The following is a 14911-nucleotide window of genomic DNA, read 5'->3' as shown; positions in this document are numbered from 1 at the left end:
ACGTCAATTTTTGACAGCCTGCCGCTGTCATTCATTATTTAAGTACTGAAATACTGCACTAGCCACAAAAAATTTTTCATATTTAGCATGATGCATTTCAAAATTTTTTTCTCATTTTCAAGCACCAACATGTATGCAAGTATTTTGTGTGGTGTTTCAATATGTGTTATTCTGCCTCTCTTGCACTGTCATAGTCTTTTTCAGGTTATCAGGTACATGGAAAACCATGCACACGCAAACTATCATTCACATTGTTTGTTTGTGTAACATCACAAAAAATACATACATAAATGCTTCCCTTGACAACGAGAATAATGTCTCGAAACACATTTTGCTCAACATTAAACAAAAAGAACATGTAACCGGTGCCGAGTTTAAACTTAACAGTAAAAACATTTCAGCAACGCAAAGCGCGCTGCAAGTCGGCAAACACCAAAACACACTAAATATAATTCGGCAAAGGTGTCACAATGGTCACAACAATCACGAAACTGCGTTTTTGCAGTAGTATCAACTGCAAAATGTTTACCAGTTAAAGTCCGCCAAGTTGAGTGCCCTGATATCAAGAAACTTATCCACATAACATTTGTTAACACTACCGGACGGCCCACATGCCAGTGTCATTTTTTCTCCACAAACATTTTTTCATAATGTATAAATTACTGGAAAATTATGAATAAGCTGATGCAAAATGGGTGCAAATTAACACTGTGGACATAGGAAATTTCACAGTAAAGATAAAAAATGTCAAACAGCAGGAAAATGTTAATTCCGGGAATGTAAATAATGACTTTTCTTTCCTCTCAGCTGAGCAATATACCAGCCTTAATCAGTAAAGTAACCACAGTTCTCAAACACTTAATTTTTATGGGTGTAATTTTTAAATAATGATCACTCTTTGAGATATTAAGTATTTTAAAATTTGTGATTTATAAAACTTAGTAAAATCAGTTTCAATGTGGAATTCCCATACATTTTATGAAACTCCTGATATTTCCAATTTTTCTAGGTAAAATGCGATTCCCTGAGAATTACATATTTTCCAGAAGAATGACTGCCATGTATCTGTTCTATATTGTTACTGCATCCTGGAATTTCCTTTGTTTAATTCAAATACAGGGAAGGAACTGGTGTTTAATTGGTAGTGATGAAATATTTTTCAATTTCTGGCTGAAGAAATGAATGAGGGTGGTGGAAGTCAACTGCCACAAATACCATCTAACATTTTGTACTTTTCTCACGAAGTGGGAGAAACGTGCCACAAGGTGGATACACTTCTAACTACTAATGCTACTACTTACCAATCTAAATTGTTAAGTGCCAAATTAAGACAATGGTCACATTCAAAGATTGCTCACTCAGAATTAAAGATAATGTTTTGTTTTGTTTTAGGCTGCAAAAGCAACAAGGGTCACATGCGCCCCTGTCAGAACCGTAGAACACCAAAACAAAAGAAAAAAAAGAAGGAAATTAAAAGTGACTGCATGTTAAACACAATCGATGTAAGGAAAGACAGCTAAAAACTGGTACTTGCAGGATTAAAGATGTGCAGAATTTGCTTTAAGAAGCCATTAATGTTCTATTTTCCATGTGTGAAGAGTATAAACTATGTCAAAAAATTTACTACCAGATTACTTTGAAAGGGAAGGGTTTACATGGAAAGTGTTACAATTGCTGCATATGGCTTCTCTGATATGAAATTTTCAGATAAATTCAGTACTTCAGAGGGACACAACCAAAAAATAATAAATTTGCTTCATTATATTTCATGAAATAGTGTGACAGGATAGCTGTTCAGTAATTACTTCGAGGAGGAGAAATTTTTAATACTCCTGAAAGAAACATATTTAAGTAAATAAAACTATACTAGCTTAAGGAACAATTAGTTTCTTCCTTGCGAGTGGAGCATGCGGGAACATGTTGGGGAAAGGTAAAAAGGAACAGTAGGTCACTCACATCACACTCCCAGGAAGAAAACGACCCACGTAATTTTAATAGGACAATGAGTCTAACATAATGCAAGCAGCTCTCCATACTAATCTATATCGCACAAGTCTCAACATCTTTGAATAAAGAATACATTAACTTTAGTCGTAACAACTGTAGTCAACCTTTGTTTCCCCCTGCAATTTTTAGCCCCCCCTCCCCCTCCCTTTCCCCCAATTACCAAATTAACTATTCCTTCATGCCTCTGGATGTGCCCTATCAATCAATCCCTTCTTTTCATCATGTTGGATTTGCTACCTCTTCATTAGTTACTTGATGTACTCATCTAGCCTTCAGCACTGTTCTGTAAAATGACATTCAAAAACCTTTTAATTACTGTTTTAGAATTACTTTCATCACAACTACTTTATGTAAAATGACTGCAAACACATACATGACTCAAACTAAGTACCTCCACTGTTACTACTCCAAGGGAAACCCAAAGTACTGTTGAAGATGAATGACAAGTTAACACAATTTAACTGAAATCTCAATGAAAATGCACTTCATAGCAGATGCAGTACATAATGGAAACAATGAAACAGTAACCACATATTTTATTCATGGTGATTTGAGAACACTGGAACTGTCTTTGGAAGTATCATTGAGGTAAGAAACTGCAACAGCCACACTATTTTTGAAGTAATAATTTATTTTTATTGTAAGCAGTGTCCATTACTAGACGACAGTGATAATTTCCTTGCGCCCATTTCTATGTGGTCTAGAAAGGTAGCAAGCAAGAAAACTGGTCTGTATAACATAATCTACAAAATCATCTTCTCCTCGGAATAAAAATGTAGAAACTTGATAATGGGCTTAAATTTGACACTAGTTATGGAAAAGTAAATGATTATTTCGAACAGTGTGACTCACTGAGTATTTCTACATCTACATACATACTCTGCAATCCACCATACGGTGCGTGGCGGAGGGTACCTCGTACCACAACTAGCATCTTCTCTCCCTGTTCCACTCCCAACAGAACGAGGGAAAAATGACTGTCTATATGCCTCTGTACGAGCCCAAATCTCTCTTATCTTATCTTTGTGGTCTTTCCGCGAAATGTAAGTTGGTGGCAGTAAAATTGTACTGCAGTCAGCCTCAAATGCTGGTTCTCTAAATTTCCTCAGTAGCAATTCATGAAAAGAATGCCTCCATTCCTCCAGAGATTCCCACCCGAGTTCCTGGAGCATTTCCGTAACACTCGCGTGATGATCAAACCTACCAGTAACAAATCTAGCAGTCCGCCTCTGAATCGCTTCTATGTCCTCCCTCAATCCAACCTGATAGGGATCCCAAACACTCTAGCAGTACTCAAGAATAGGTCGTATTAGTGTTTTATAAGCTGTCTCCTTTACAGATGAACCATATCTTCCCAAAATTCTACCAATGAACCAAAGACTACTATCCGCCTTCCCCACAACTGCCATTACAGGCTAGTCCCACTTCACATCGCATATTTAATCGACGTGAATGTATCAAGTGCTACACTACTAATGGAGTATTCAAACATCACGGGATTCTTTTTCCTATTCATCTGCATTAATTTACATTTATCTATATTTAGAGTTAGCTGCCATTCTTTACACAAATCCTGTCCACGTCATCTTGTATGCTCCTACAGTCACTCTATGACGAGACCTTCTCGTGCACCACAGCATCATCAGCAAACTGCCACACATTGCTATCCAACCTATCCAAAAGATCATTTATGTAGATAGAAAACAACAGCGGACCTACCACACTTCCCTGGGGCACTCCAGATGATACCCTCACCTCCGATGAACACTCATCATCGAGGACAACATACTGGGTTCTATTACTTAAGAAGTCTTCGAGCCACTCACATACTTGGGAACCAATCCCATATGCTAGTACCTTAGTTAGGAGCCTGCAGTGGGGCACCGAGTCAAACGCTTTCCTGAAGTCAAGGAATATGGCATCCGTCTGATACCCTTCATCCATGGTTCGCAAGATATCATGCGAAAAAAGGGCGAGTTGCGTTTCACAGGAGCAATGCTTTCTAAAGCCGTGCTGATGCATGGACAGCAACTTCTCTGTCTCAAGGAAATTCATTATATTCAAACTGAGAATATGTTCGAGAATCCTGCAGCAAAACGATGTTAAGGATATTGGTCTGTAATTTTGAGGATCCGTCCTTCTACCCTTCTTATATACAGGCGTCACCTGCACTTTTTTCCAGTCGCTCGGGACTTTACGTTGGGCAAGAAATTCGCGATAAATGCAAGCTAAGTAAGGAGCCAATGCAGTAGAGTACTCTCTGTAAAACCGAATTGGAATCCCATCAGGACCTGGCGATTTATTTATTTTCAATGCATTCAGCTGCTTCACAACCCCAGGGATGTCTATCACTATGTCCTACATCCAGGAAGCTGTACGAGACTCAAACGGCGGTATGTTCGTACGATCCTCCTGTGTGAAAGATTTCTCAAACGCTAAATTTAAAAATTTCAGCTTTCGTTTTGCTGTCTTCCATTGCCACGCCCGACTGATCAGTGAGCGACTGGATGGAAGCTTTCGACCCACTTCCCAATTTTACGGAAGACCAGAATTTCCTTGGGTTTTCAGCAAGATCTTTTGCTAAGTTATGATGGTGGTAGTGGTTGAATGCTTCGCGCATTGCTCTTTTTACGGCAGCACGAATCTCTACTAACTTTTGCCTGTCCTCATTCTCCCGATCTTTCTTGTACTGCGAGTGCAACTGTCTTGCTTCCTGAGCATTCTCCAAAGTGCGCTGTTAAACCACGGTGGGTCTTTTCCATCCGTAACCCACTTTTTCGGCACATACTTGTCCAATGCGTGATTTACAATGTGCTTAAAATTTGCCCATAATTCTTCCACGTCCATTGTACCGGAAGTAAATGAAGTCTATTCATTTACTAAGTGGGATGCTAACAACTGCATATCTTCTCTTTCTAGTAAGAATACTCACCTAGCCTTCTTGACCGACTTTTTAACTTTCATAACCACAGTCATAATGACATCATCATGATCACTAATCCCTGTCTCAACACTGACACCATCGATGAGGTCTGGGCTGTTCGTGGCTAACAGATCTAAAAAAATGGTTCAAATGGCTCTGAGCACTATAGGACTTAACGTCTGAGGTCATCAGTCCCCTAGAACTTAGAACTACTTAAACCTAACTAACCTAACAACATCACACACATCCATGCCCGAGGCAGGATTTGAACCTGCGACTGTAGCAGTCACGCGGTTCCAGACTGAAGCGCCTAGAACCGCTCGACCAGACCTAAAATATTTCCATTACGCGTTGGCTGTCGAATTAGCTGCTCAAGACAGTTTTCGGACAATGTGTTCAAAAGTAATTCACACGACGGCTTGTCTGTACCACCTGTAATGAATCCATAGACATCCCAGTCTATACTAGGTAGGTTGAAGTCGCCTCCAACTAATATAGCATGATCCAGGTACTTCTGCGATACAGAATGTAGACTCCCTTTGAATGAGTTTTTTTTTTTTTTTTTTTTTTTTTTTGTGGTTTTAGGGCGCACAACTTCAATGGTCATTAGCGCCCTGACTACTCTAAAAATGCACCGCGAGCCACAAGTTGACAACAACAACTAAAAGGAAAAACACAATAAAAGACAGACTGACAGGCATAGGATTAAAAAACTTCATCAAATGTCCTTAGCAAGGTGTGTCAAATTGATAAAACAAAGAACACGAGCAGCTGCTCGTGGGTCATCCGCTAAAATGTCATCGAAAGTATTAGGCAGGTTAAGATCGAGGCGCAGGTGGTTAAGATCGGGACAGGACATTAAAATGTGTCTAACCGTCAGCGAGTGCCCACATGGGCAGAACGGCGCCGGCGCAGCCGTCAGCAGATGGCGATGGCTGAACCGGCAGTGTCCAATCCTTAACCTTGCTAAAACGACCTCCTCCCGCCGAGAAGGGCGTGAGGAGGACGTCCAAGCCACGGGAAGAGGTTTTAAGGCCCGAAGCTTGTTGTCGGTAAGTGCAGCCCAATCGGCATGCCACAGCGACACAACGCGCCGACAAATGACCCTGCTAAGATCGGACGAAGGGACACAACAAGAAGCTGTCCGAGGCTGGAGGACCGCAGCCTTGGCCGCGGCATCTGCAGCTTCGTTCCCAGGGATACCGACATGGCCGGGAACCCACATAAAGCTAACCGGCGGACCGACGTCCACCAGCCGCTGAAGAGAGCGTTGGATCCGGTGTACGAAAGGGTGAACCGGGTACGGATCACTGAGGCTCTGGATGGCGCTCAGGGAATCTGAGCAGATGACATAAGCAGAATGTCGGTGGCGGCAGATGTAAAGAACAGCCTGGTAGAGGGCAAAGAGCTCAGCTGTGAAGACCGAACAATGGTCATGGAGCCGGTATTGGAAACTTTGTGCCCCGACTATAAAGGAACACCCAACCCCGTCATTGGTCTTAGAGCCATCTGTATAAATGAAAGTCATGGTGATGAACTTCGAACGAAGTTCCAAAAAACGGGAGTGGTAGACCGAACTGGGGGTGACCTCTTTTGGGAGCGAGCTGAGGTCAAGGTGAACGCGGACCTGAGCCTGGAGCCAAGGTGGCGTGTGGCTCTCGCCCACTCGAAAGGTTGCAGGGAGTGAAAAATGAAGGTGTTGAAGGAGGCGACGAAAGCGAACTCCAGGGGGTAGCAGGGCAGAGACATACAACCCGTATTGACGGTCGAGAGAGTCGTCAAAAAAGGAACGATAAGACGGATGGTCGGGCATTGACAGTAGCCGACAGGCATACCGACAAAGCAGTATATCGCGCCGGTAAGTGAGCGGCAATTCGCCAGCGTCAGCATGAAGACTCTCTACGGGACTGGTATAAAATGCTCCGATCGCAAGTCGTAAACCCCGATGTTGTATGGAGTTGAGGCGGCGTAAGATGGATGGCCGTGCAGAGGAGTATACAAAGCTCCCATAATCCAGCTTGGAGCGGACGATCGACCGATATAGACGAAGTAGGACGGTTCGATCCGCTCCCCACGACATACCACTGAGAACACGGAGGACATTTAAAGAACGGGTACAACGGGCGGCCAAATATGACACATGTGGAGACCAGCTAAGTTTCCTGTCAAAGGTAAGGCCTAAAAATTTGGTTGTCTCCACGATTGGGAGAGCAACGGGACCAAGTCGTAAGGACGGTGGGAGAAACTCTTTGTAGCGCCAGAAGTTAATACAGACCGTCTTCTCGGCAGAAAAACGGAAGCCATTGGCGACACTCCAGGAGTAAAGACGGTCAAGAGAACGCTGAAGACAGCGCTCCAGGACACGTGTACGCTGCGCGCTGCAATAGATGGTAAAATCGTCCACAAAAAGGGAGCCTGATACATCAGCTGGGAGGCAATCCATTATTGGATTGATCGCGATGGCGAACAGAGCGACGCTCAAAACTGAGCCCTGTGGCACCCCATTCTCCTGGCGAAAGGTGTCGGACAGGACAGAACCCACACGTACCCTGAACTGTCGATCCATTAAAAAGGAACGAATAAAAAGAGGGAGGCGACCGCGAAGGCCCCATGTATGCATGGTGCGGAGAATGCCCGCCCTCCAACAGGTGTCGTAAGCCTTCTCCAAATCAAAGAACACAGCCGCGGTCGGGCGCTTCCGCAAGAAGTTATTCATAATGAAGGTCGACAAGGTGACCAGATGGTCAACAGCAGAGCGGCGCCTACGAAATCCACATTGTACATTTGTAAGTAGGCGTCGAGACTCAAGCAGCCAAACCAATCGAGAGTTAACCATTCGCTCCAGCACTTTACAGACACAGCTGGTAAGTGAGATAGGTCGATAACTGGAAGGCAAGTGCTTGTCCTTCCCCGGCTTAGGAATCGGGACAACAATAGACTCGCGCCAGCATGCGGGAACATGTCCCTCAATCCAGATGCGATTGTATGTACGAAGAAGAAAACCTTTACCCGCAGGAGAAAGGTTCTTCAGCATCTGAATATGAATAGAATCAGGCCCTGGAGCGGAGGACCGTGATCGGCCAAGTGCGGTTTCGAGTTCCCGCATGGTGAATGGGGCATTATAACTTTCACAATTCGAGGAGCAAAAGTCAGGTGGCCTAGCCTCCTCTGCCTGTTTGCGGGGGAGGAAGGCAGGGTGGTAATGAGCGGAGCTCGAAACCTCGGCGAAAAAGCGGCCGAAGGCATTGGAGACAGCCTCAGGGGCCACAAGGACTTCATTCGCGACCTTCAAGCCAGAAACTGGGGAGTGGACCTTAGTGCCAGATAGCCGGCGCAGGCTACCCCAGACAACAGAAGAAGGAGTAAAACTGTTGAAGGTGCTTGTGAAAGCAGCCCAGCTGGCTTTCTTGCTTTCGTTAATAATACGACGACACTGAGCACGTAATCGTTTATAATTGATACAATTCGCCACTGTAGGGTGGCGTTTAAATGTGCGTAAAGCACGTCGACGAGCACGTAAAGCGTCTCTACATGCTGTGGTCCACCAGGGGACCGGTACGCGACGTGGAGATGAAGTAGGGTGAGGGATGGAATATTCAGCAGCAGCGATAATGACTTCCGTGAGGTGTGCGACCTGACGATCGCAGCTTGTGAAGGTTTGATCCTGAAAGGTCGCCCTGGAAGAAAAGAGCCCCCAGTCTGCCTTGGAGATGGTCCAACTAGAGGAGCACGGAGAGGGAGTATGCTGCAGGAGATGGATAACACACGGGAAGTGGTCGCTCGAATATGTATCAGCAAGTGCATACCACTCAAACCGGCGTGCAAGTTGGGGAGTACATATAGAGAGGTCTAAATGGGAATAGGTATGAGATGTGTCCGAAAGAAAAGTAGGGGCGCCAGTATTAAGGCAGACAAGATTGAGCTGGTTGAAAAGGTCTGCTAACAAGGAGCCCCTCGGGCAGGAGGCTGGAGAACCCCAAAGGGGATGGTGGGCATTGAAGTCTCCAGTTAACAAAAACGGTGCAGGTAGCTGAGCAATAAGTTGCATCATGTCTGCCCTGGTAACGGCAGATGACGATGGAGTGTAAACGGTACAAAAGGAAAACGTAAAAGTGGGGAGAGTAATGCGGATGGCAACTGCCTGCAGGCCGGTGTGCAACGTGATGGGATCGTAGTAAATATCATCCCGGACCAGCAACATAACCCCTCCATGAGCTGGGATACCTACCATAGGGGGTAGGTCAAAACGCACAGAGGTGTAGTGTGCCAAGGCAATGTGATCGCATGGGCGTAGCTTCGTTTCCTGGAGGGCTACGACGAGCGGACGATGCAAGCGGAGCAGCAACTTCAAGTCCTCTCGGTTGGAGCGAATGCTGCGAATATTCCAGTGAATAAGTGTCATCGTAAGAAAAGGAAGATGAGAGAAGGGGTCACCTCGAAGGCCGCTTAGGGCCTGGCTTCGAGCGAGCACTGCCGCCGCTATCAGTAGGCGGACAGTCATCGTCCATGGGGTCTATAGGGTCATCGGCCATCTCGGGAGGATGGCCGGGAGGGGGAGCTTCCTCCGCCGGTGAACGGCCAGATGTACGGCTACCGGCGGTGCGGCCAGGCGAAACGGATGACGGCCTGGGGCGGCAACCGCTGGGTGGCGCAGGAGAAGAGATGCGCCGTGGCGGGGAAGGAGAACTGTGCTTCCTATGCGCCTTTTTGGAAGGACGTTTGGTGGAAGTATCGGTCGAAGGCTGGGAGGTCGAGGGACGGAGGAAGTCCGCACGGGATGGTTCCTTCTTGAAGGACCGTGCATCTGACTTCGGTGTCTTCGACTTAGCAGAAGCTGAGGAAGTGGCTGGTGTCTGTGGTGTGATGGGAGGAAGAGGAGACGTCGACCGCGCGATCTTAGCACTGGCCGAACGGACGACCGTGGTGCTGAAGGTCAGATCGCATGTCTGGGTTGCGACCTCCCGGGTAGTCCGAGGAGAGGCGAGGACAGTACTATATTTCCCCGCTGGGAGCAGCGTGGGCTTCCTACTAGCCAATAGCTTGCGAGCAGCCGAGGTTGACACTTTCTCTTTGACACGAATTTCTTGGATGCAACGTTCGTCCTTATAGACAGGACAGTCGCGGGAGGATGCGGCATGGTCACCCTGACAGTTCACACAATGAGGAGACGGAGGTGGACAGTCACCCTCATGGGCATCCCTGCCACAAGTGACACATTTAGCCGCATTGGAACAAGACTGTCGAGTGTGATTGAAACGCTGACACTGGTAGCAGCGCGTAGGTGTCGGGACATAGGGGCGAACAGAAATAACCTCGTAGCCCGCCTTGATGCGCGATGGCAGCTTAACACTATCGAAGGTCAAGAAGAGTGTCCGGGTCGGTACAAGGTCGTTGTTGACCTTTTTCATGACCCGATGGACAGCCGTCACGCCCTGCTCAGCGAGGAAAGATTGAAGCTCCTCGTCAGTCAATCCGTCGAGGGAGCTAGTATACACTACACCACGAGACGAATTCAAAGTTCGGTGGGCCTCCACCCGGACAGGGAACGTGTACAGGAGGGTGGCCCGAAGCAGTTTTTGTGCCTGAAAGGCATTCTCAGTTTCTAGTAATAAGGTGCCGTTACGCAACCTGGTACAAGATTTGACAGATCCGGCTATGGCATCAACGCCCTTCTGAATAACAAAAGGGTTGACAGAGGAAAAATCCTTTCCGTCCTCAGTGCGAGAAACTACGAGGAACTGTGGGGCAGGCGGTAGTACTTTTGTCACTGTTGGCTGGTCACGTTTCCGTTTTTGGGTCGAAGTCGAAAGCGATGGAGTAGAATCCATTGCGGGGGAATCCCCCATGATTGCCAGCGTCTCCGATGGCGCGCTCCTTCCTTGTGGGGACCCTCTGAGAGGGCACTCCCGCCTTAGGTGAATGTTTACACCTCAGGTCACACCTCCCGAGAAACAGACGGAGGGACCAATCGGCATGGTCAGAAGGTATCAGCTCAGGCAATCACCCCTCCCCGGGCCTGGCCTTTACCAGGGGGTACGCGCGTGCCTTACATGTCTACCCAGGGCGGGGACTTACGCGTTACCCCGTCACCGGCTACGCGTGCGAACGCGTGGGTCGGCCTTCAGACACGCACAGGGAGGAAGGAAGAAGAGGAAAAAGAAGAGAGAGAGGGAGAAAGAGGACAGACTGTCTCAAACGCCGAGGCGGAGACCAGAGAAGGCAAGGAGAAGAAGGCAATGAGAAGGCAAGGAGAAGGCAAGGAGAAAATGGCAATGAGAAGGCAAGGAGAAAAAGGCAATGAGAAGGCAAGGAGAAAAAGGCAATGAGAAGGCAAGGAGAAAAAGGCAATGAGAAGGCAAGGAGAAAAAGGCAATGAGAAGGCAAGGAGAAAAAGGCAATGAGAAGGCAAGGAGAAAAAGGCAATGAGAAGGCAAGGAGAAAAAGGCAATGAGAAGGCAAGGAGAAGTCAAGGGAAAGAGTAAGGAAGACAGTGAGGCGGAGAAGAGCAAAGAAAGGGACCAACAAAAGGAAGGAAGAAACGAGAAGTTTAAAACCAAAAAGACCACGATTATAGGTCGTGAAGATCGTCCGTCTCCGGACGCAGGCGCTAACTACCCCCGTGAGGGGGATGGACTCCTTTTAGTCGCCTCTTACGACAGGCAGGAATACCTCGGGCCTATTCTAATCCCCGGACCCGCAGGGGGGCCTTTGAATGAGTCTAGAACTGTCACGTTGGAACCTGGTGGCCAGTAATAGCACCCCACAATTAACTTTATTTCCCCTAGCCCTGTTAAACATACCCAGATAACTTCACTATCACACTCTCCTTCGACCTCCGTAGACAAAATTTTTGTCAACTGCAATGAAGACATCCCCTCCTACGGTGTCTAATCTGTCTTTCCGATACACGTTCCAACCCTCACTAAATATTTCAGAACTTCCTATCTCAGGGTTCAGCCAGGTCTCAGTCCCGAGAATAAATTGCGCGCCACACGCTTCCTGGAGGGCAGTAAATTCAGGAACTTTATTTCGAACACACTGAAAATTTACTGCTAATATCTTGATAGCTGAAGTGTCTTTACACTGAGCACGTCCTGATTTCCCTGCCTGCTCGTCGACTGGTGAGTGTTCATCAGGACACCTCACACTACTGTCTAGCCTAAAAAACCCCAATGTGCATGCCACAAGTACTCTGCTATCCGAGTAGCCACTTCCTTTGTGTAGTGCACCCCTGACCTATCTACGGCCGTCCTACAATTCTCCACCCAATAGCGCGAGTCTAGAAATCTGCAGACAAGACCGTCACAGAGTCAATGCAGCCTCTGGTTGAGACCCTTCACTTGGCTCCAAACCAAAGGACCCCCGATCCACTCTGGGAACGATGCTGCGAATAGAGAGCACTGCTTGCACCCCACGTGTGAGGCCAGCGGTCTTCACCAAATCCGCCAGCCGCCCGTACGAATTGAGGATCGCCTTAGAACCCAAGCGACAGGCATCATTGGTGCTGGCGTGAGCAACTACTTGCAGACGACTACACCCCATACGCTCGATAGCCGCATCTTGGAGGAGGCCCCCCCAGCAGACAGACTGAGTGCATGTTGGATTTCTTTCCAGCCCTGTACGCTATTTCCCCCCCTGTGCCTGCTCGGGCCCTGCTGAAGGAGCGGCCACCTGCCCACTGACAGGACAAACAGGCGAGGTCAGCCGGACAGCCTCAACACGCCGCGTACACTAGAAGGTGCCTCGGCGGCAGACTCAGCGGACACATCAAGCGACACCTGGGGTGTCTCAAGCGACACGCCAGACCCTCCGCCGTCGCTGTACCTTGAGGCATCAGCTTGAAAGCTGCTGACCATGGCCAATAGCACACTCAGCTGCTCGGGAACCGCGGCCAGTTCCTCCTGCGCCCGGACACACCCTGTCCATCCTACTGCTAATATCTAACGACTCCGCAAATTTATAATCTACAGCTATCAATAAGCAATATTCCTCCTCTCAAATATGAGAATATGCAAGGATTTTATGTAATTAAATACGCAAGCGCACAAACACTCGGAAAGAAATTAAGAATCAAACTACAAAATAAATATGAAAGCTAAATATGCGACTCGCTACTGCACTGATAGTTCACCACACATTAACTGTGAGGGTGAAATTATTGATTCAATTATAAACTAGTCTCAAACTCTCCAAGAACCCTACGCGAGTAGCATTCCAACAAGCATTCTTCAACAATTTTAACAAATTTTATACCAAACTTTACACTTATTCTGAGAGCAAACTTTCTATTAATTACACACAAAAAAAAGAGATGATTCTTTTTCATTAAACTAGATTGAAAACAGCATTACAATAGCTTATTTGTCACAAACTTTATAGGCTGGACTACACAACTTTTCAACAGGTCAGCACACAATTCGACAGAGAATTAGACACACTCCAGTTCTATGCGAAAGAAAGAAGTGGAAAGCAGCTATAATTACATTAGTATTCCAAAATCACAAAAACCATATAATATTCTCACCAATTCATGTCTTTGAGGGAATTCTGGGCAGCACATGGTTGTCGACAGAGCAAAACGACTACAGAATCAGCTTTAGCAGGTATGAAACCCAGTACAAACACATTTCTTACACCACATGAGTAGCATTCGAGAATCGTCTCTCCTAATGGTCCATCCTTATGTAGAGTCACTTCCTAAAACAAAACAAAAATATTCAGTGACATATAATTATGGTACTTACAGTTACCACGGAATACATGTGTCTCACAATTCTTTAACGAAAAAAAAAAAAAATGCATTTAAGAGAATTTCCTCATCTATTATCAGTGGTCACTGTATGTTTACCGCTACTCCGCTTATCAGAAATTTAGTCCCACTCTGAGTGTTTTCGAAAGTACGTACATCAGAAATGTTGTGCATTTGTCAATGAATGGTGATATTGCTTAGTTACATATAACTGAAATACTTCTGCTTACCTTATGTTTTGCACGCACAAGATGATTTATTATATGAGAACCAGATGTGTTTCCTCGTCCATTGCAAAACCATTTTTTGCATATGTTGCACATGACTACACAACTAGGGTCATGGATACCACAATATTTGCATGCAAATTCTGGAAGGTCCTAAAATGAAAATGCATATAAGCATCATACAGAAATTTGTGACAAATGTGCACCAATTACATGATAGTAACAATACAATACTAAGCATTAAAGTAACATCTTGAATGTTAAGATACATACTTCACCAAGGATCATCTCAAAAAACACACAAGAAGCAAACATCACTCAAATTTGACACGGACACTATAATTTAAACTATGACATGTAGGTGTAAAAATATTGTTAAAATGCGGTGCTTATTCTATAAGGGGCATTCAAATAGAAACAAGCCGGAGGCATAATTACAGAAACCAGTACCTGTATGCGAGAAGTACTGATCCTGGTTGTTGAGACAATTGTCTCACTGTGACACAAGGTGGTGAATGGCTGTCTCGTAAAATTCCCGGGGCTACGATGTTAACTGGTTCGGCACGTACAGCTGGACTTCATCGTCCACATGAGTGCAAGAAAGGTTATGCTGACGTTCTTCTCTGACCAAGATGACCCCCTTCTAATTCACTTCCTGCCGCATGGAGCAGTGAATGCCCAGTGTTACTTGCAAACCTTGACCACCGTTCCCCAAGCGATCAAATCAAAATGACCAGGCAATCTCACCCGTGGGGTCATTCTGCTCCATGACAATGCAAAGCCTCATATGGCCAACATAGTCACGGCACTCCTGCAAAAATTCAAATGGGAGGTTCTCGGCCACCCTCCATACAGTCCGAACCTCTCCCCCTGTGATTACGTCATTTTTGGTTCCCTTAAAAAGGTTCTGAGGGGCAAACGATTCACCTCTGACGACGATGTCCGGCTGTATGTGCAGAACTGATTAACATCGCAGCCCCAGGAATTTTATGGGACAGCTATTCA

General features: G+C 46.1%; 1 protein-coding gene across 1 annotated transcript in view; it reads right to left on the bottom strand.

Moving 5' to 3' along the window:
- LOC126095758 (regulator of nonsense transcripts 1) overlaps positions 1 to 14911 on the bottom strand; it is a 134248-nt gene that overhangs the window by 100613 nt on the left and 18724 nt on the right. Inside the window, exons 3-4 of the mRNA XM_049910551.1 lie at positions 13910 to 14059; positions 13455 to 13627 (exon numbers count right to left, since the gene is read on the bottom strand). Coding sequence (XP_049766508.1) covers positions 13455 to 13627; positions 13910 to 14059 — 323 coding nt within the window. The remainder of the gene's footprint in view (positions 1 to 13454; positions 13628 to 13909; positions 14060 to 14911) is intronic.

Source organism: Schistocerca cancellata, chromosome 8 (assembly GCF_023864275.1).
Source record: "Schistocerca cancellata isolate TAMUIC-IGC-003103 chromosome 8, iqSchCanc2.1, whole genome shotgun sequence".
NCBI classification, from domain to species: domain Eukaryota; kingdom Metazoa; phylum Arthropoda; class Insecta; order Orthoptera; family Acrididae; genus Schistocerca; species Schistocerca cancellata.
Note: the sequence above shows the minus strand (reverse complement) of the source record. Positions and strands in the feature narration are given on the sequence as shown.